This window comes from Schistocerca gregaria, chromosome 1, assembly GCF_023897955.1.
Source record: "Schistocerca gregaria isolate iqSchGreg1 chromosome 1, iqSchGreg1.2, whole genome shotgun sequence".
Taxonomy (NCBI): Eukaryota; Metazoa; Arthropoda; class Insecta; order Orthoptera; family Acrididae; genus Schistocerca; species Schistocerca gregaria.
In genome coordinates this window covers 711072160-711095672 of record NC_064920.1, presented here as the reverse complement: position 1 = coordinate 711095672, position 23513 = coordinate 711072160, and the positions used below count along the sequence as shown (strand labels likewise).

The 23513-nt window shown below is 40.8% G+C and overlaps 1 protein-coding gene across 27 annotated transcripts in view; it reads right to left on the bottom strand.

Moving 5' to 3' along the window:
* Window positions 1–18784, bottom strand: part of LOC126365838 (C-Jun-amino-terminal kinase-interacting protein 4) — a 249852-nt gene extending 231068 nt beyond the window's left edge. For 6 of the 27 annotated variants that reach the window (XM_050008553.1, XM_050008580.1, XM_050008607.1 and 3 more), the window contains exons 1-5: window positions 18036–18781; window positions 17805–17925; window positions 17265–17454; window positions 17038–17176; window positions 9305–9365 (exon numbers count right to left, since the gene is read on the bottom strand). In XM_050008553.1, coding sequence (XP_049864510.1) covers window positions 9305–9365; window positions 17038–17176; window positions 17265–17454; window positions 17805–17925; window positions 18036–18338 — 814 coding nt within the window. In that variant the 5' untranslated portion in view covers window positions 18339–18781. Of the gene's footprint in view, window positions 1–9256; window positions 9366–17037; window positions 17177–17264; window positions 17455–17804; window positions 17926–18035 lie in introns of all 27 variants that reach the window. The other 21 variants (XM_050008520.1, XM_050008669.1, XM_050008492.1 and 18 more) reach the window with 12 other exon arrangements.
* Between the last annotated feature and the right edge of the window lie 4729 nt (window positions 18785–23513).

Below are 23513 nucleotides of genomic sequence, written 5' to 3'. Positions count from 1 at the left end.
AATGGTATCTGTTCCTGCGAGAACAGTTACTATCTTCACATGTATATAGATAGTCTATACAAGGGCGATGTACATGAGCGCAATATTATGGAAATGGAAGAGGGCATAGCTGAATATCAAATGGGAGATATGATACTGCGTGAAGAGTCACACAGAGCACTGAAAGACCTAAGTCGAGACAAGACCCTGGGAGTAGACAACATTCCATTAGAACTACTGATAGCCTTGGGAGAGCCAGACCAGACAAAACTCTACCATCTGGTGAGCACAATATATGAGACAGGCAAAATATGCCCAAACTTCAAGAAGAATATAATAATTCCAGCCCCATAGAGAGCAAGTGTTGACAGGTGTGAAAATTACCAAACTATCAGTTTCATAACTCACGGCTGCAAACTACTAACAAGATCAGACCTGAGGAAGATCAGTTTGGATTCCCTAGAAATGTTGGAACACATGACACAATATTGACCCTACCACTTTTCTAGGAAGATAAGAGTAAGGAAAGACAAACCTACGTTTCTAGCATTTGCAGACTTGGAGAAAGCTTTTGACAGTGTTGACTGGAATACTCTCTTTCCCATTCTGAAGGTGGCAGGGGACAAATACAGGGAGTAAAAGGCTATTTACAATTTGTACGGAAACCAGATGGCAGTTATAAGAGTTGAGGGACATGAAAGGGAAGCAGTGGTTGGGAAGGGAGTGAGACAGGGTTGTAGCCCATCCCAGATGTTATTCAATCTGTATATTGAGCAAGCAGTAAAGGAAACAAGAGAAGAATTTGGAGTAAGGATTAAAGTCTATGGAGAAGAAATAAGAACCTTGAGATTTACCGATGACATTATAATTCTGTCAGAGACAGCAAAGGACCAGGAAGAGCAGTCAAACGGCATGGATAGTGTCGTAAGAGGAGGATATAAGATGAACATCAACAGAAGCAAAACAAGGATAATGGAATGTAGTAGAATTAAATCAGGTGACGCTGAGGGAATTAAATTAGGAAACGAGACGCTTAAAGTAGTACATGAGTTTTGCTATTTGGGGAGAAAAATAACTGATGATGGTCGAAGTAGAGAGGATATAAAATGTAGACTCACAATGGCAAGGAAAACGTTTCTGAAGAAGAGAAATTTGTTAGCATCGAGTATAGATTGAAGTGCCAGGAAGCCATTTCTGAAAGTATTTGTATGGAGTGTAGCCATGTATGGAAGTGAAATGTAGACGATAAATAGTTTAGACGGGAAGAGAACAGAAGCTTTTGAAATGTGGTGCTACAGAAAAATGCTGAAGATTAGATGGGTAGATCACATAACTAATGAGGAGGTATTGAACAGAATTTGGGAGAAGGGAAATTTGTGGCGCAACTTAACTAGAAGAAGGGATCGGTTGGTAGTGCATATTCTGAGGCATCAAGGGATCAGCAACTTAGTATTGCAGGGAAGTGAGGAGGGTAAAATTTGTAGAGGGAGACCAAGGCAAGAATACACTAAACAGATCAGAAGGATGTAGGTTGCAGTAGTTACTCAGAGATGAAGAACCCTTATTTTGGGCTCAACAGGGCTTCTTTGTCCTCTCTGACTATCTCAACAATTGTTTCATCGGTCTTTCTTCTGGCATTCTGCTCACATGCTCTTTCCACCTGCTGTGTTGTTTATCCCTTTAACATTCAGTTCTCTAATTTGTTGAAACTTCCTGGCAGATTAAAACTGTGTGCCGGACCGAGACTCGAACTCAGGACCTTTGCCTTTCGTGGGCAAGTGCTGGCAGATGTGAAGCTCTGAGGACGGGGTGTGAATTGTGCTTGGGTAGCTCAGATGGTAGAGCACTTGCCCTCGAAAGGCAAAGGTTCCAAGTTCGAGTCTCTGTCTAGCACACAGTTTTAATCTGCCAGGTAGTTTCATAGCAGTGCACACTCCGCTGCAGAGTGAAAATCTCATTCCTCTAATTTGTTCATTCTTAATCCAGCCTTGGCATGAGCAACCTTTCATTGTTCTTGGAAATTTTATTCCAGCTGCTTACCCCTCTTTGTGAGAACTCAAGTTTCAGTCCTGTGCAACACATTTGTCACAGCCATAGTTTTATAAAACTTAAGTTTGTTTCCTTTCTAACTCTATTCTTTAAGCTTTTATTAACAGCGGCGCGACCACACGCACGCGCACGCACACACACACACACACCATGCTGTGCCGCTGCCGCCACCGCCACCAGAGTTCATTGTTGTAGCACAAAAAAATGGGAGGGAAGGGGGGGGGGGCTTCTCTAATGGTTTAGCAATTCATCCTCCTTTTCTACGTATCTATTTACCTAACTACTACTCAGTACTAGTATTTGGTGAGTAGTCATTTATCCTCATAACATAATGACATTCTATGCTGGACAAACATAAAATTTGGTAAACACTGAGGAAGTACAGACTGTTGCACTCTCAGTTCGTAACAGAACGCGCAAATGACAACAGGTAAACATTTGTAGAAACTCTTGCAACTGTAAAAAGACTGATGCGCAAAGCATGTAACACCTATCACTGTTGTATCTTAGCAAAAGATGTTGCTGAGAACTTGAAAAAATTATGGTCCCACATAAAATCGTTTAGTGGATCGAAGGCTTCTATCTCGTCAATCACTGGCCAATCTGGTGTGGCACTAGAATTAAGCAAAACTAAATACAAAGTTTTAAACATTTTACAATTTGACTGTCTCTGGCTGAGCCAGATGCAGCTGCCTGCCCTGTTTCAGTGGATCATTCTCAGCCTTCAAGGTCCGGGCAATCGCAGAGGGTGGGCTTACTGGTAGTTGGGAGCTCCAATGTTACGCACGTAATGGGGCCCCTTAGGGATACGGCGGCTAAGGAGGGGAAGAAATCCAGTGCACTCCGTGTGCATTCCGGGAGGAGTCCTTCCCTGATGTGGAAAGGGTCCTTCCGGATGCCATGAAGAGCACAGGGTGCAGCCAGCTGCAGGTGGTGGCACATGTCGGCACTAATGACGTGTGTTGCTTTGGATCTGAGGAAATTCTCTCTGGATTCCAGCGGCTATCTGATTTGGTGAAGGCTGCCGGTCTTGCTTACGAGATGAAGGCAGAGCTCACCATCTGCAGCATCGTTGACAGAACCGACTGCGGACCTTTGGTGCAGAGCCGGGTGGAGGGTCTGAATCAGAGGCTCAGACGGTTTTGCAACCGTATTGGCTGCAGATTCCTTGACTTGCGCCATAGGGTGGTGGGGTTTCGGGTTCCGCTGAATAGGTCAGGAGTTCACTACACTGCTACACTCAGCTGGCAGCTACACGGGTAGCAGAGGCTGTGTGGCGTGGACTGGGCGGTTTTTTAGGTTAGAAGGCCTCGGGAAAGTGCAGGATGGGCTGCAATGTCAAAGGGTGCTTGGCAATTACAGGACGTGCTTGGATCAAGGAACAGTCGGAATTGTAGTTGTAAATTGTTGTAGTTGCGCTGGAAAAGTCCCTGAGCTTCAAGCGCTAATAGAAAGTACAGAAGCTGATATCGTTATAGGTACAGAAAGCTGGCTAAAGCCTGAAATAAGTTCTGCAGAAATTTTTACGAAGTCTCAGACGGCGTTCAGGAAAGATAGATTAGGCAGAATTGGTGGTGGAGTGTTTGTGTCTGTCAGTAGTGGTTTATCTTGTAGTGAAGTCGAAGTAGATACTCCGTGCGAATTGGTATGGGTGGAGGTTATATTTAACAGCCGAATTAAGTTAATAATTGGCTCCTTCTACCGACCCCCAGACTCCGATGATACAGTTGTGGAACAGTTCAGAGAAAGTTTGAGTCTCGTAACAAATAAATACCCCACTCATACGGTTATAGTTGGTGGGGACTTCAACCTACCCTCGGTATGTTGGCAAAAATACTTGTTCAAAACCGGTGGTAGGCAGAAAACGTCTTCTGAGATTGTCCTAAATGCTTTCTCCGAAAATTATTTCGAGCAATTAGTCCACGAACCCACGCGAATTGTAAATGGTTGCGAAAACACACTTGATCTCTGAGCCACAAACAATCCAGAGCTGATAGAGAGCATCATGACTGATACAGGGATTAGTGATCAAAAGGTCGTTGTAGCTAGGCTGAATACCATTTCTTCCAAATCCATCAGAAACAAACGCAAAATAATTTTATTTAAAAAAGCGCATAAAGTGCCACTAGAAGCCTTCCTAAAAGACAATTTCCATTCCTTCCGAACTGACTATGCGAATGTAGACGTGATGTGGCTCACATTCAAAGATATAGTAGCAACAGCAATTGAGATATTCATACCTCATCAATTGGTAAGAGATGGAACGGATCCCCCGTGGTACACAAAAAAGGTCCGAACGCTGTTGCAGAGGCAACGGAAAAAGCATGCGAAGTTCAGAAGAACGCGAAATCTCGAAGATGGGCTAAAATTTACAGACGCGCGAAATTTGGCACGTACTTCGATGCGAGATGCCTTTAATAGGTTCCACAACGAAACATTGTCTCGAAATGTGGTAGAAAATCCGAAGAAATTCTGGTCGTATGTAAAGTACACAAGCGGCAAGACGCAGTCAATACCTTGGCTGCGCAGTGCCGATGGTACTGTTATCGACGACTGTGCCGCTAAAGCGGAGTTATTGAATGCAGTTTTCCGAAATTCCTTCACCAGGGAAGACGAATGGAATATTCCAGAATTTGAAACACGAACATCTGCTAGCATGAGTTTCTTAGAAGTAGACACGTTAGGGGTTGCGAAGCAACTCAAATCGCTTGATACGGGCAAGTCTTCAGGTCCAGATTGTATACCGATTAGGTTCCTTTCAGATTACGCTGATACTATGGCTCCCTACTTAGCACTCATATACAACCACTCGCTCACCGATAGATCTGTACCTACAGATTGGAAAATTGCGCACCAGTATTCAAGAAGGGTAGTAGGAGTAATCCATTTAACTACAGACCTATATCATTGACATCGGTTTGCAGTAGGGTTTTGGAGCATATACTGTATTCAAACATTATGAATCACCTCGAAGGGAACGATCTATTGACACATAATCAGCATGGCTTCAGAAAACATCGCTCTTGTGCAATGCAGCTAGCTCTTTATTCGCACGAAGTAATGGCCGCTATCGACAGGGGATCTCAAGTTGATTCCGTATTTCGAGATTTCCAGAAAGCTTTTGACACCGTTCCTCACAAGCGACTTCTAACCAAGCTGCGGAGCTATGGGGTATCGTCTCAGTTGTGCGACTGGATTCGTGATTTCCTGTCAGGAAGGTCGCAGTTCGTAGTAATAGACGGCAAATCATCGAGTAAAACTGAAGTGATATCAGGTGTTCCCCAGGGAAGTGACCTGGGACCTCTGCTGTTCCTGATCTATATAAATGACCTGGGTGACAATCTGAGCAGTTCTCTTAGATTGTTCGCAGATGATGCTGTAATTTACCGTCTAGTAAGGTCATCCGAAGACCAGTATCAGTTGCAAAGCGATTTAGAAAAGATTGCTGTATGGTGTGCAGGTGGCAGTTGACGCTAAATAACGAAAAGTGTGAGATGATCCACACGAGTTCCAAAAGAAGTCCGTTGGAATTCGATTACTCGATAAATAGTACAATTCTCAAGGCTGTCAATTCAACTAAGTACCTGGGTGTTAAAATTACGAACAACTTCAGTTGGAAGGACCACATAGAGAATATTGTCGGGAAGGCGAGCCAAAGGTTGCGTTTCATTGGCAGGACACTTAGAAGATGCAACAAGTCCACTAAAGAGACAGCTTACACTACACTCATTCGTCCTCTGTTAGAATATTGCTGCGCAGTGTGGGATCCTTACCAGGTGGGATTGACGGAGGACATCGAAAGGGTGCAAAAAAGGGCAGTTCGTTTTGTATTATCACGTTATAGGGGAGAGAGTGTGGCAGATATGATACACGAGTTGGGATGGAAGTCATTACAGCATAGACGTTTTTCGTCGCGGCGAGAGCTTTTTACGAAATTTCAGTCACCAACTTTCTCTTCCGAATGCGAAAATATTTTGTTGAGCCCAACCTACATAGGTAGGAATGATCATCAAAATAAAATAAGAGAAATCAGAGCTCGAACAGAAAGGTTTAGGTGTTCGTTTTTCCCGCTCGCTGTTCGGGAGTGGAATAGTAGAGAGATAGTATGATTGTGGTTCGATGAACCCTCTGCCAAGCACTTAAATGTGAATTGCAGAGTAGTCATGTAGATGTAGATTAAGAAATCATACATGCAGGAGGATTGTACAAACACACCACCATTCGACCATTGCATAGATTCTCACATGAAAGACATAATAATTAGTGCCCCTGGTAGTTGAAAACAAGTAAGTAGCTAGGTATGGACTGAAACCCAATTTGCTTTTACAGTGAGTATTCTAGGGCAATGACCCCTTACTTAGCTTGCATTTATCATGAGTCTCTCACCCAGTATAAAGTCCCAAGGAACTTGGAAAAAAAAAAAAAAAAAAAAAAAAAAAAAAAAAAAAAAAAAAACAGGTGACTAGTGTACATAAGAAGGGTAAAAGAACAGGCCCATAAAATTAGAGACAAAACACCCTTAACATTAATTTGCTGTGAAATTCTTAAGAATACTCCAAGCTTGAGAAAGGATTCTGCTCACAAATCAGCACAGATTTAGAAAGTATCACTTGTGTGAAACTCAGTTTGCTCTTTTCACATAAGGTATCGTCTGAACTATAGATAAATGACATAGGCAAATTCTGTATGCCTAAATATGCAGAAAGTATTTGACACAGTGCCTGACTGCAGAATATTAATGAAGGTACAAGCATACGAAATAGATTCCCAGGTATGCGAGTGACTCAAAGACTTTAAAAGTAATAAAGCCCAATATGTTTTCCTCGCTAGCGAGACAGGGGCACTGTCAGGAGCATCCCAAGGGAAGTGTGATAGGACCACTATTATTATCTATAAACATAACTGATATGACAGACATGGACAGGTTGAGCAGCAATCTGCGGCTGTTTGCTGAAGATGCTGTGGTGTACAGGAAGATATCAAAGCAATTCAGAGGCAGACTGTTAGATTTGTTACTGATAGGTTCAATCAACATGCAAATATTGTGGAGATGCTTCACAACCTCAAATGGGAATCCCTGGCAGGAAGGTGAAGTTCTTTCCAAGGAACTGAAAAAATTTAGAGAACTGGCATTGGAAGTTGACTGCAGAATGATTCTACTGCTGCCAACATACATTTCATGTAAGGAACTTGAAGATAACAGAAATTTGGGTCCATACTGATGCATATAGACATTCATTTTTTCCCTCTCTCTATTTGCAAGTGAAAAAGGACAGGAAATGACTACGACTGGTACAAGATACCCTCCACAGTGACTTGCTTAGTACACTGTGAATGTAGATGTAGATTTACATGTTGAGTTATAATTTACTTAGCAAAAGCAGGGTGAAGAAATATCCCATAAATGTTATGCTTCCATTAGAAGACATAATCTGTACACTGTCAGGAGATCCGGTACTTACACAGCAATAACAATCACAAATTATACATCTATAATTGCAGTTTTTCTTGTGTACAAAGAAAAGAAAAATGGGAGATTATGATGTAATAGGAATATTAACATTTGTCTGAAAGACCACTAACACTACTCAATGATTTGTTCCAGAATCGATATTGTGTTTATGGGATCTGTTCCAAAAATGAGCATAAAAAGAGATAGCAGAAAAATTCTGACCCTCCGACAGCTGTTAGTTTCCACATCAAGCACGTGGGCAGAAAGACATACAAAAGAGAGAGAAGAAGATGATTTAATTTTTGGGCAAACCTTGGTCAAATTCTAATCCATTATTTGACATACATTAATGGCTCTGGAAAAAATAGACCACAATCTTAGAAAGTAAGGAATCCACATTCATGGCCCACCCAGGCACTTAGTTTCAGTGTACCATGTTGTGTGTTTAATGCTGCACTTTACTCAAGTATTTAAAAATATGCTGTTTCAAAATGAAATATTCTTGAATTTTAGAATGTAAGTCCAGGAAAACAAAGTAAATACTACCTTGCAATACAATGAACAAAGTGTACCGAAGAAATGATCCAGTCAAAATCTAAACAATTTTATAGAGGGTCCAACTGCCGGAGAAAGAATTCACAAATTATAACTGTTGACTCAATAGGGTTTTCATACAGTCATGTTTCTCATTAATTTTACATGATACACAATAATGTGCACTACAAGTTTACTCTGAACCAGTGATGTAAGTTGAGCCTTAGCGTCTGGCACGCGCGTCAGAAGGAAATTCGCTTTATTAATGTAAGGTTACCCCAACCGTACTTTCAAGGGCCCAATTGAAAGAACAAGGTGAAATTTGTTTTGTGCAATATTTGGTTGACAAATATTCACTAATATTGCAGCAAAACAAAAGAACCACTGTTTTAACATGTAATTGTACATGACTACTGTACTGTGCCACTGTAGAGGGTTCTGATTGTGGTAATAGTGGGGTACGTCACAGTGAAGTGGCTGAACCACGAAGATTGCACAGTGTAGCACAGTCAATCAAAAACTGATAAAATAAAGAAAATTACCTTTACTTAATTAGGCTTGCATTCTGAAAGCAGCTGACAAATTTGAGGGGAAAAAAAACTTTGAAATTTTCTGTTTTATTGCTACAATCTGACTGCATATGCTTACCTAGACTATAGTTTAGGAAAAAGAAGCAATCTGTTGTGTGAATAAAGAAATGTAATATGAATATGATGATGATTATCCATCTGACTTTAAAAAGTTGAAAGCTGCAATTAATTCAAATGCCAATTTGAACAACATTGTGATTTAACAGTCCTGGTCCTTTTGAAGGTGGTGTGCCACTGCCCTCCGATATTTATGCTGGCTTACCCAGCCAGTTTTATGGGCACTCACAGTCAAATATACACTCCACATCTTTATGTAACTTGTCATGTTTCACAGTAACAAGTCATTGTCAGAGGTGAATAAGATAATGAGACAGGAAAAAAAAAATCCATTGAATCAGTCGGAAAAAAACCCCAGACCTTATTATTTGAAGTCTAGCACTGCATAATTCCTTCATTTACCAAGAAGCAGGTGTTGAAAAATGTAGCTCAAGATAGAAATGCACTGGGATTACAGTAACTGCATAAAAGTCTTAATATAAAATCAACATAACAAATGACCATAACACCCAAGTATCTATTTCATGCAATTTACAATACTGTCGCCATGTTAGCAAGAAACACATCACCACTACTACAGTGTGTTAGTTCATACTTGTAACAGTGCCACGATGTTCCAAAGACACAGCATCAGTTAGCTGACCTTTTTCAGAAGTCTCTTTGCCTTTGGGGAGTGCATCTTCAAGTGGCACTATTCGGGTATCCTGAAAAATCAAGAATCATCATTTACAATTGGTACTAACAATGGATATAATAAGAGTCATATGTGTATAACACCTAAGGTACATATGAAGATGCTTATAACATCTTCCATCCCCAAAAACCATACTGAAAATGATTTTCATAAAAGCAATTACATGACCACGTAAAATAGGGATACGCATTCAATGGAAGAGCCACCTCAGCTGCGAATTCTATGCAGAATCTGCCAGGGATTCCATCTGGCTGTGGGGTCTCATTCAATTTCAGGGTTTTCACTTGTTCTCAATTTGACTGACAGTAATATCTTCATTACTCATCTTCATCTTCACAGCTGTGCAAAAATTAAACTGTCGCAACACTCCTGGACCTTCCTTAACAAAAGTACATTTGAAAATGGGAGTTCAGATTTTCTGCTTTTGCTTCACTACCACGAGTTTCAGTTCCTTTGTCATGCACGGCTGGCTGGACATGTAACTGTGGTGGCATTCATAGTTACAACACACAATCATGATTTCTCGAGGTTCTGTCAGAGGTCTTTCAATAATATAAGCTGCTTAGGCTTCAAACATTATCCTTTTGACAGCCAAACATTTTTCATTTAGCATATTTCTATATATAGCACTACACTTTGTTTTCAGGGCCAGTTTAAGGCCCAAGCGACACAAGCTGCAGCTTGAGGCACCAAGCTGAGAGGGGCACCCAAGGCACCACAAACTACAATTTCTGTACAGGATGTTCACAACTGGTAGCAGCCACTCGGGATATCAAGATGAGTGGGGCGCCAAGGATGCCTAAGAACAACATTTGAATAAAATCTTCACTTTTCCAGTTACATCAGTTCGAATAACATTCTCGAGCTTTCAATGGCCATCTCCACCCCAGTCATCAGGAGTAAAGGGAAAAGGGGGAGAGGCCAAATGATAAGTCGCTTGTGTGGAAAAGTGCTCTTGAACCTGCCCTGTTTGTTTTACAGCTTTTGTATACAAGTTTTTTTCTGTTGCATGGAGGGTCTCTTCCATCACAAACTGGGTCTAATGTGATGTGCCTTAGACCAAAAGCAGAACTGGAATACAGATTAAGAAGTGAGAGTATGTATCAACAATTAGGGCTCACTTGAACCATTAACTGAAACAAAAACATTCATTTTAGAAAACCTATTACTTCTGAATAATATTGTGAAATGTTATCAACAGGCACCACACTGCAGTGAACAGCAAGTCATTTCATATTCAACCAGATGTAGCCTACAATCAAGTAAGGACTTCTATCGCAATAATCAGATGCCTAAGACAGAAGTAAAGCTGTGTTGACAAGGCATGAGTCGTGCTTGGGTAGCTCAGTTAATAGAGCACTTGCCCGTGAAAGGCAAAGGTCCCGAGTTCGAGTCTCGATCCAGCACACAGTTTTGATCTGCCAGAATGTTTCATATCAGTGCACACTCTGCTGCAGAGTGAAAATCTCATTCTGGAATCTGATGACTGTTTTGAAACCGTATCATCTGTAAATTGGTAAGCTTATTAGTTGGCTACCATCTTGGGGATGTACCAATTTGATGTATCATTTTCAAAAACTAAAAAATACTAAATGTAGCAATGGTAGAAAATGTGAAAGACAACATAGGAGATTTGGCAAAAAGGATTGCAATGATTGAGTGGGCAGTAACAAGTAGTGTTAACATTTGGATTATGTAAAGTATAAAAAATGTTTATAACTTACCTTCACTGTCATCTCCAATTATTAATATCACAAGACATCATTACCAGGTCAATGAAGAGTAACTATCATGTTGCAGCAGTCGACAAGATGGCAGCCAGGATAAATAATGTAGGAGAAGTCTTTCACAAAAAGATGAAGCAAACTGGTATACCCTTACTCTTTGCTGCTGCAGAACATGAACTGCTGCTGGTGACGGTTTTAATGAGAATAGTGTGACTATGGTTTAAAAGTCTAGAGATCAGAATACGAGTTTGATTTTACATAGAGTATGTGCAGGAACTTGCCCCCCTTCTTGCAGCGGTGTACCGTAGGTCTCTAGAAGAGAGTAGCTTTCCAAAAGATTGGAAAAGGGCACATGTCATCCTCGTTTTCAAGAAGGGACACAGATGTGCAGAACTATAGACCTGTATCTCTAACGTTTATCAGTTGTACAATTCTGGAACATGTATTATGTTCGAGTATAATGACTTTTCTGGAGACTAGAAATCTACTCTGTAAGAATCAGCATGGGTTTTGAAAAAGACGATCATGTGAAATCCAGCTCGCACTATTCGTCCACAAGACTCAAGAGGGCCATAGACATAGGTTCTCAGGTAGATGACCTGTTTCTTGGCTTCCGCAAGGCGTTTGATACAGTTTCCCCACAGTCATTTAATGAACAAAGTAACAGCATATGGACTATTAGACCAATTGTGTGACTGGATTGAAGAGTTCCTAGATAACAGAACGCAGCATGTCATTCTCAATGGAGAGAAGTCTTCCGAAGTAAGACTGATTTCAGGTGTGCCGCAGGGCAGTGTCGTAGGACCGTTGCTATTCACAATACATATAAATGACCTTGTGGATAATATCGGAAGTTCACTGAGGCTTTTTGCAGATGATGCTGCAGTATATTGAGAGGTTGTAACAATGGAAAATTATACTGAAATGCAGGAGGATCTGCAACAAATTGACGTATGGTGCAGGGTATGGCAATTGAATCTCAATGTAGACAAGGGCAATGTGCTGCGAATACATGGAAAGAAAGATCCTTTATCATTTGGCTACTATACGGTAGGTCAGCAACTGGAAGCAGGTAATTCCATAAATTATCTGGGAGTAGGCATTAGGAGTGATTTAAAATGGAATGACCATACAAAATTAATCGTCGGTAAAGCAGATACCAGACAAATTCACTGGAAGAATCCTAAGGAAATGCAGTCCGAAAACAAAGGAAGTAGGTTAAAGTACACTTGTTCACCCACTGCTGGAATACTGCTCACCGTTGTGGGATCCGTATCAGATAGGGTTTATAGAAGAGAGAGAGGAGATCCAACGGAGAGCAGTGCACTTTGTTACAGGATCATATAGTAATCGTGAAAGCATTACAGAGATGATAAACTCCAGTGGAAGACTCTGCTAGAGAGAGGCTCAGTAGCTCGTTACGGGCTTTTTTTTTTAAGTTTCAAGAACATACCTTCACCGAAAAGTCAAGTAGTGTATTGCTCCCTCCTACGTACATCTCGCAAAGAGACCACGTGTATAAAATCAGAGAAATTAGAGCCCACACACAAGCATACCAACAATCTTTCCTTCCACGAACAATACGAGACTGAAATAGAAGGGAGAACTGATAGAAGTACTCAAGGTACCCTCCGTCACACAATTTCAGGTGGCTTGCGGAGTATGGACGTGGATATAGATGCAGAATAGTTACTGTTTATACAATGGTAAACTATAACTGGAAAACTGGGACATAAACCAATAGTAATAATGGGTATGGAACGTGATTGAAAAATACAGTAGAAGCTGATGATAAATGAGTGAGTCAGGGTTTTCAGAAGCCACCATAACATCCAGAGGTTACAAGATTAATATTACATCAAAGTTTTTCCCATACAGAGATCAAGGTGCAAAAGAAAGCATAGTTATTGGGGGTTCAACACTACAAGATCAGTTAGAAATGCTAGTACCAGTGATCAAAAATGGCATCAGAAACTTAAACTTAGTTCAGACACTTCTGTGTTCAGGGTGATAACAGTTTTAACTTTATCTTTGATATATTGTATGAGCCAATCAGGTTTTTGCCAATGAAAATACAAAGAAAACTGTGCCAAAAGAGGGCACTGTTTAACATTTTCATCAATTTTCAATAGTGCTCGTCCAGTACCAGAAGCTGTGTGTGATTAATTGTCATGAACCTAATTTTTAACATTGTGCAGCCCCTTCAGCAACTATGATAATTTAACATATAACACGTCAGCCTCAGTTGCAAATAGAAACCAATCTTTACCTAGATTTCAGTCAAAATAATTTTGCCTTCTTCAGAAGATACTGACACTAAAATATTGCTGTTGTGGTTGGCAGGAGAGCCAACACCGTGTTACTAGAGGAGGCCAAAAGGCACGCGATTTAGCTCACACAGGCTGACGTGAGGTCTGGAACAGGACAAGGAAATTAGAATTTAGAAACAACGGATGTAGCTGGTGGAATACTTAACTTTAATCCATTAATGACGAACGTTGCTCTTGACATTACATGATTCACAGTATCAATAGCAACTGATAATGGCACCTTGCTAGGTCGTAGCAAATGACGTAGCTGAAGGTTATGCTAACTATCGTCTCGGCAAATGAGAGCGTATTTTGTCAGTGAACCATCCCTAGTAGCAAAGTCTGCTGTACAACTGGGGCGCGTGCTAGGATGTCTCTCTAGACCTGCCGTGTGGCGGCGCTCGGTCTGCAATCACTTATAGTGGCAACATGCGGGTTTGACGTATACCACCGGACCGCGGCTGATTTATAGGCTACCACCTAGCAAGTGTGGTGTCTGGCGGTGACACCACAATTGCATGCCAAACTATGGCCATGTCAGGTATAAAACTATAGCACAGTAGTTCCCAGTCATAAATCTACATTACTTAGCTGAAGGGATACAGCAGGCCCCTCTGCGCAGACGAGGTTGGCAGGCTGCGAGAGTTCCGGTGCAGCTCTTGCAGCCTACCGACCTCGTCTGTGCATTGGGGCCTGTTGTTTCCCTTCAGCTAAGTGCAACTGAGTCTAACATGTCACATGTTTAGTCCTGTATCATGATAGTGGATACAAGATGACAAAGTGGGCCACAGGTTTTCTGAAATACTGAATTAAACAACTTTTGAAATAAAAACTAATTTCTGCAGGCCCAGGGAAACAACATATAGGAATTTTGATTAGGTAAAAAAGTAATACATCTCTATAAACATGTGGATGTAGTGGATTTTGATTCAGGAATAAAGTATAGAAGGGGCTTTGTTTTACATTGTTGCACAATATGCAACACAAAATGGCAAACCAGTTTGGAACTGTTTGACACACAGTGCATCCTCCTGCATCAACTGCAGGCAGACAATTAGATTTATGGTCCTGAGTAACTTTCCCAGACCACTGATGGACAGTAACAACTGGTCTCATCAAAATCGGACATAGCCATACTTCACTGACAGTCCAATACCATTCTTCGTGGTCTGTTAGCTGTATTTTGTAAGGCTTGGCAACTATATATGGAAGGAATGGGATCTTGTGTTTGTGACCCCACCATCCACGGTGATGTGCAATCTAAAAAAGTGGGACTAGAACAAGATTTATGATTTTGTAATATGAACTTAAGATGTGGCTTATTCAGATTGAAAGGAAAGCTGAGAGAGATTAAATGGTGAGTTTATATCAACAACTGGAGTTTACTTGAAGAGACAATTCAATAGACACAGTACTTTTATAAATTGTTTTCGTTTCATTCTATGCATTCTAGCAATGTCATGTTTAAGTTAATCACAACACAGCTAAAATACTGAAAAAATTTGGCTGACATGGCCTTATGTAACATCCGAAAAATAAACATTAATTGCCTCTGGAAACTACTGACAGCAGAACAATAAGTTTGAGGGTGATGTTGCATACAACAAAAAATATCCTGTTGGAGCTTACTGTCAAATTGTTACTAGCATGATCATAAGGATAAAATGGAAACTTGTCTGTAGGAGTCAGATAAAAGGATCTTATTCCAAATGTGACATACAGTGACAAAAATGTCTTCAAACAACTGAAAAAAGTGGGCATTACTACAGCAATAACTTCTCATATGCACTATGTAAAACTGTTTCCAGAATCCACATTTCTCCCAAGATCATTTGGCTACAAAGTGTCACACTTCACACCCATTATTCTAGCACATTGGTCTGAGGTATTTAATACTGAGGATGTGTTCATTCGCAACAGACTATTAAATGCATGTTAGAAACAGCTGGCACCTGGAAACTGAAAACTACTGAAGGTCCTGTCATTTTTGTTGGCATTGTCACATATGTATTCACTTGGCTCAAGAGAAATTTTTGCTAGCTCTACACATACTCGTTGTGAGCAAAACCAATAACTGCATCAATAAATAAAACACTAGCAGCATCCAATACACTTCATGTAGATTTTGTTCGTGTTTTAACACTTTTTTGTCATCATTTCGTGTGCTTTGGGATCGTGGTGAATTTTTTTTGTTTTATACATTTAGCTTGTCCCTCACCCTACAACCCCCAATTTCCCGCAGTTGTGCCATTAGTTTGATTATATTTTTGGATGGAGATGTTATTGTATTATTTATATGTATTTTTGTGTTTGTTGTCATGTCTACGTAGTGACGTCATAGGTGCCATACTGGAGATGCTTAGAATAGCCATTTCTGCCATACTGATAATGTCATGAATCAAAGCAGACGTGGAATTGGACACTTCTGTAATCCCAACATTAGGAAGCCTTGTATCAAAGTATATATTTCCTTTAAGAATAAAACAATAAACAGTGTCGCACTTTGGACCGAGAAAATCTTTCGATGCTGTGTCCCCCACAGCATCAATATCAAAAGGTTTATTGCTAAAGAACAGAACATACTCCACATGTTGAAAGCTCACTTAAAAGAGAAAGGTAATGTATGTAAACATCCAAAAATTAGACTGACTACCAATTACAAATGGTGTAGTGCAAGGCTTTGTTCTTGGAACCTGGTCTCTTGTTACTGTATACATACAGAGTTTGGACAAAAATATGGAAACGCCACAAGAAAAGCATGCTTGAATATAAATGCAGATGCTAGTCAAGCCTACAGATCGCACTGTTGTATCTGACCACCATCAGCACCTGCGTAACGTCTTCAGTACAATGCAAGTACCATTTTTGATCAGAACAACATTCAGTGTCGTTATGACTATATTATGACAGAGCTAAGAGAATTTGAGCACTGGAAAATTGTTGATGCTCGTATGGCGGGTACACTTCCATAACCAAGAGAACTTAATTGTTTGGTGTTTAAGGAGGCATCAAATCAAATACTGATACCACACAAAGGGAAAGCAGATGAATGTCATCTGCTAAGTCACAATGCAGATGAAAGTGTGTGGATAGTGGTCACAGCGGATGGTCACTGCAGAGAATTGAAATGAAAAAATATGAGGGGAGCAGCTGCAACAGTCAGTGCAGAACATAATAATTAGAAACTTCTTGGTCATGTCACCTTTAGGCAACTCTCCAAAGTTCCCTTTCACTGTCAGAGTAAATTCAAAAGCACATAAGCAATTCTTATTAAAACAATTCAAGAATTTCATGACCATTTTAAGAAATGACCTGGATTTTTAATGCCAAATTGTATTCAATAATAGGATTTAATAGCCTGAAATGCATTAAGTAAAAAATGTCATTCAATGTAAAAATGTAATATAATATACCCAGTGCGGATTCACTACATGAATTTTTTGTACTAGCTCCACTTGAATGAAGTGTTATTTAAAGATATCCCATTAAAATAACTCACAGAAATTCATGTACATTATGTGACAACATTGATCACCTATTAACATCTTCAAATTTGAATAAATCCTATTCTTTTCTTTTTTACCAAATAAAAGTTTTGCACTTGTTAACATCACAGATTTAATATATTCAAGATAAAATAATTTACCTGTAATTCATTTCGAAGACTTGTGTTTGAATGATTACTGTCAGGTGGAGAAACTGGTATGATGTAATCTCCTGGGCTACCAACAGAACGTGGACCTTGCTCCAGTGATGCAAAACCAAATGATGTTGGGCCTGCTGACCTGCGTTCCAAATTCATTAAAGATTTGTGCTCTATTATATACAATGATTTTATTAATTTAACACTGCAGGAACAATTGCTGCCCCCACCTGGTAAGAGGGCCCAGTGTCATAGAAGGCCTGCCTCCTCGAACAGCACCTTCCAAACGTTCTGCACTTCCCATCAACATCTTTGTGCGCTCCATATAATCCATATGAGTTTTAAAAAGTTCAGTGTAACGTTCATGCAGTTTGGCAAATTCACGTTTCTGTTCCTGCTCCTTTTCCTCAAGACGTGCCACTGTTTCAACAAATCAAACAAGTTTTTTAACATACTCTGGCACAGAACATGTACGTTACAAGTATACATTCACAGCTAACAAAATCCTAGCACATGGATATGAAATCAAAGAAACTAGTGAAAGCAATGATTGCATTGTTCTTATAACAACGGTGTCATTCCTCTTAAAGGGAATGGCTGTTGTTCATTTTGTGAAATACTTATGCTACTTGAGCTTCTAAACTTCCTCACACTAAAAAATCCTAGAATATGCTGCTTCTTGTAACGCAAACTAATTACCAATACATTGGGTTAAATAATATGCTAAAACATTCAAAGAAAAATAAACAACAATATTCAAGACACACTACCATGATCTGAAGAATTCTTTGCTTTCAGTTCCAACATACGAACTATCGATTCTAGACTTTCAATCTTGCTATGAAGATCCTTTCTTTCATCTTCACCAGCATCTTCAAGTTCCAAAAGTTTCTGAATAAAAAGTAGGTACAGCATAATTATTAGGATGATGGTAATTACGTAAAAGGTAATATTATACACTACTAATTCTCACGATGAAATTATTGTTCTAAGTGGCTTACCTGTTCAGAACTCTTTCTTAGCTGTTTTTCCCGTTCGTACTGTGTAACTAATTGTTCATTATCTTCTCTTAGCAGCTCTAATTCCACCTCATGTTCCTGATTTTCTGTATACGACAGATCCAAACACTCTAGTACATTTACAACCAATGGCATAAGATCCTTCACAACGTCTTCATCATATTTACTTATCATTTTCTCGAATTCTTGGTAAATGCTTCCAGCTAGTGATTGCACCTTCTCAGACATCACTACATGGGAATCCTCGTGGGTCCCGTAAACTGTTTCTTGCTCCATGTCCATCATTTTGACTAGAAGTATTTTAGCAACCGTATTGTCAACGACACCTTTCACTAACTACTGTATGTACAGGAACGCTGCGTAACGCTGTCATTCCACTAGCGAAATGTTACAGAGTGATATCACAGATTTTCAGTCATTAGAAGTCCGTCTTCTGCTTTTACCCTGTATCACTACACACTGACTTAAACATATCTACGAAATTAACGTCATGCTGCAGCACATATGGTGACAATTACCGTTCTACGCATTTCAGTGGCAATGTTTGGTTGTTACATAACAAGCCAGTTTTCAAAACTTACTTCGCGTCTACGAACATTTCTTTTTTTTATGCACAACTACCTCCTGTCAATTTCTCGCTGCGCATTCGCTTACGATTTTACACAATAGATAGCACTGTATCGAAAATTTCAAAGAGTAGGCGAAACACTGCCACAGGCATTACAGTCACTGCTTTGACCAGACAACATATCCTTACAATTTACGCGATCACCAACGGGTTGTTTTCCCGCAAACAGATGTAAGAAAATGCCATATCTACTTTCGGAGCGCGTTTTGCTTATTTCACACCGTAGTTGGGTCTGATCGCTGTTCCGAAGAGATTTTGGCTGACATTTGCGGCGCCGGCGCTTTTCGCTTCTAATTTCGATGCTACTGTTCAAAAAGACTACAAAAATGCTTTTAAGCATGTAAATAATAAAAATAATGGATGCTGATATAGTTGATATAGTGAAGCAAAAGAAGTCACTACAGTCAACCAGCGCAAACACACAGCTAAACTTTAAAACAAGAAAGTGAAATAAAGTAAAAAGAGTGACTCACGGAAGTCAATTACTTTTAATGATAAGCAACACTTTATTGTCATAATATTAATGTTGACTAGTTCTGGTCGCTTCCGACTGACGATAATACACTACTGATGTGCAAAACTTACGGACTGAAGTGAGTTTTGCCATGATGTGTCACTACTATGTACCATAGCTACATGAAAGTAGGACTATACATAGAAAGAACTGCTACAGTATAGTACACAAGGTAACTGAAAGAAATACGCAGTGACACGAGCAGATATGATGCTTTTATTCAAAGACAGAAATTACACTTCAGTCACTGTCATTCGTGATGGTCTCACCGACATTACAAAAGGTGTCGATCTGGTTCTTAATAGAGTATAAGATCACTACGGACGGCAATGCATGCTCTGCAACGTGCTCCCGTTCTGGTCTGAAGGTTGGTAAGGAGTTATTGTGGTGGGGTATCCATTCTTCCACCATCGCGTTTGACAACTGCTGGATGGTCGTTGGCGCATGTGAACGTGTGTATACGTCTCCCGAACGCATCCCACACGTGCTCGATAGAATTTAAGTCGGGGAAACAGACAACCCAGTACATGCGACGAATGACCTCTCGTTCCAAGAGCTCTCTCTCTCTCTCTCGCCCCTCCCCCCCACCCCCCTCCAACTGTACTGCTCGATGCGGTCGCATATTGCCATCCATAGACATGAACTCAGAGCGAATATACACCTGAAAAGACGCACATGGTGAAACAGTACAATCTCACAATGACGCTGACCACTGAGTGTGCCGTGATCAAAGATCTAGGGGTCACTACGCCCAAGCAACATTATACCTCCCCAAATCCTAACACCTGGACTACCAGAAAGATCACGTTCGACAGTGTTCCTAGGTGCATTATATGCACCCACATCTCACAATATGATGGTAAGTTCAGCAGGTTAAAGAGAAATCCTTGCCGAGCGGTCTAGACGCTGCAGTCATGAACTGTGCAGCTGATCTCGGCGGGAGGTTCGAGTCCTCCCTCGGGCATGGGTGTGTGTGTTTGTCCATAGGGTAATTTAGGTTAAGTAGTATGTAATATTACGGACTGATGTTCTTAGCAGTTAAGTACCATAAGATTTCACACACACATTTCAACATTTTTTTGAAATCTTAATGGTAGGAAGTACACAACATTCCTGCAAGAAACATTAGATCTGTTATTGGAAGAAATACATTTAGGGACAAGGAACAGAATGTGGTATCAACACGATGGGTATCCGGCACATTTTTATGATGACTAGAAATGACTTGCAGACGCAGTTCACAATTCGTTGGATTGGACACGGAGATGTGCCATCGCCGACTCATTAGCCAGACTTGACGACTCTAGATTTTTTCTTGTGGGGTTCGTAAAAGACATTGTTTATAAAGACGTTTCAGCTACACCTGGAGATATGTGGGAAAGAACTGTCAGAGCATGTGCTTCGATAAGTGCCGATGTGATAAGGAATACCACTCAATCCATGATAGAATGATTGCAGCACTACATTGATACCAATGGTCATCACTTCGAACACCTTCTGTGAATGGACGTTCATGCCACCTATGTGACCTGTGTTGACCTTCAAAGACCTTACTTTTACACATCATTGGATTCGTCTTGACAGCCGCTATCAGAAAATAAGTACCACACTATAGCACCCCTTCAAAAAACAAAGTTGACCTTCATATCTCTGAAGCGCCCACCTAGCAACAAAAAACAAAAGTCATATTATGGCCCTCATTGTCCCATGCAGCTTTTGTCCCACAAACTTTGCAGCTCCTATCATACTTTTGTAGTTTTCTTGGTGGCAACAGTTAGTGACTTACTCCGTATAAGGCGACGGACTGCACCACTGATAGTATACAATGTGTTTCACTGTTCCACTGATGCGTCAGAGCCGAGGAGAACGCAGATCTGTCCTGCAATGCCGTTCGGACAAGGTGTTGACCTTCTGGGGCGATGGCATGGGTAATGCGACCTAATCCATCTTTTCGTGTTCTACGGCCTTCTGTAAACCATTGTGTACACACCTGTTGTACTACCAAAACATTTCGTCCCACACGAGCAGCAATTCTGGATGGGTGCATCACATTCTCTAATGCCAATAATGCGCCTCCATTCCAACTCACTGATTTGAGGGTACGGTTTGCACATACATCTGCAAGGCATCCTGCACATCTGTTCAAGCGGTTTATAATGACGACGAGAGCCACATGCATATTTTTACCGGTAGCTGGTGTTGCGCTGCAGTATCGAAGTTGGCCTTGAACCTGCGGGCTGACATGGTTCAAATTCTAATCATTCTACAGAATATACTAATGCATATGTCCTGTGAATATGTATGTCCTATCTCTAGTCGTTCAAAATGTTCTATTTTTTTCTGAACATGAGTGTATATTTACAGGCACCAGAGCCTCTAAGTTCGACGCTGTGTAGCGTCGTTCGCTCACGTTTCTGGACAGGGGTTTGAATTCAAAATATTATGTATTCATTCCCCTTTATATGTCCTAGAGGTTTGTAACCGGAATTTCCAAACGGTTTGAGCATGTGCACCAGAGATCTCGGCCTCCCGGACTCAAAGCGGTGGGGTGACGCCGTTTTACTGACGCGTCTGAACAACCCATGTGGCTGAACAGGCCCGATCTCTGCTCTGGAGTTCACGTTTTAATATTTAGGAACTCGCTCGCACATTTATATTTTTTCTAGATCTGAATTTCTCTCTATCCCCTACGCCTCCACCATCTTTTTTTCTCACAGGATAAGCAGTAGCCCAGAATCAGCTTCCTCATTCTTATTTAGAATGGAAATAATGAGTAGTAATACGAAGTTACTTCCGCTAGTGCGAGCACCTTTTTGGCTTTTCTCCACAGCTAAAACTTGCTTTCATATCCGGTTCTCATATTCGGCTACCAAAAGGTTTTGGGTTCAACACACGTCATGCGTAATTTTCTTAAAATTCATTATTTTCCAGCAAATTTCGACACACTGTTTGAAAAATTGCCACCCCACCCCTGCTACCGCCGCCGCCACTGCCGGGACACGACAGCGTCATAGCACAGTTGGACTATCGGAGCGACAGCGAAATAATTACAACGTCACAAATAACGTTTGATACTTGCGTAGATATTTCAGAGGTTACCCTTCCCCACTTTGATTTAACAGAGCTGTAGTGACATTATTATGTTTAACAGTACAATTTCACCACGCATTTACGCTAATTTGCAAGACATATTAATGCGCAAGACATCTAATGATGGTTTGAGTGTAACTGGTTCCTGCGATACATGCAAGCATAGATATTATGGACACGCTCCACTTTATTTACTAGGTTGGTGCATAGGTTCGTAGCGTTTTTGTTTTGCATGTTGGTATTCCGGGTGCTATGTGTTTACTTATCGATTGTCAGTTTTTATTTGTAGTTCACTGCTGCTATCGGCAGGCGGTAGTGGCCATGCGGTTCTAGACGCTACAGTCTGGAACCGCGCGACCGCTACGGTCGCAGGTTCGAATCCTGCCTCGGGCATGGATGTGTGTGATGTCCTTAGGTTAGTTAGGTTTAAGTAGTTCTAAGTTCTAGGGGACTGATGACCAAAGAAGTTAAGTCCCATAGTGCTCCGAGCCATTTGAACCATTTTTGAACTGCTGCCATCTCGGTTCAAATATTGTCATTTTGCCATTCAGAGATATTAAGTGAAGCTGTGGACGCCACCAAATGGAAGGCCAAGTGGAGAAATCGGGACAGTTCCGACATATTCTTCTGTTTGTGTTCAGTAGAGAGCTAACAACAGCGGAGGCAGCCAGAACCAATTGCACTATGTATGGGGATAATGCCGCTGGACAGAATAAGGCAAGAAAATGGTTTTCTGTTTCAAGGAAGATCGGTTTGACATTACTGACTATCCCTATTCAGGAAGGCATTCGTGGTTTGATGAAGACCGTTTAAACACGTCAATCCACAACGACCCACGTCAGTGTACTTGAGAACTGGCAGATGTGATACACTGTGATCATTCCACCATCGAGCGACATTTGCATGCAATGGAGAAGGTTCAAAAGTCTGGTGCATGGATACTAAATGCTCTAAGCCAAAATTACAAAAATCAGCGGGTAACCGTATACATATCTCTGCTTTCTCGTCATCAATTGGCTCTTGAACAACATCGACATATCCGAACAGCATTCCAGGACAAATCTGCGTTCTCCCAGGCTCTGACGCAACAGTGGAACAGTGAAACACATAGTACACTATCAGGAGTGACAGTCCGTCACCTTATACAGAGTAAGTCACTAACTGTTGCCACCAAGAATAACTACAAAAGTATAATAGGAGCTGCAAAGTTTGTGAGACAAAAGCTGCA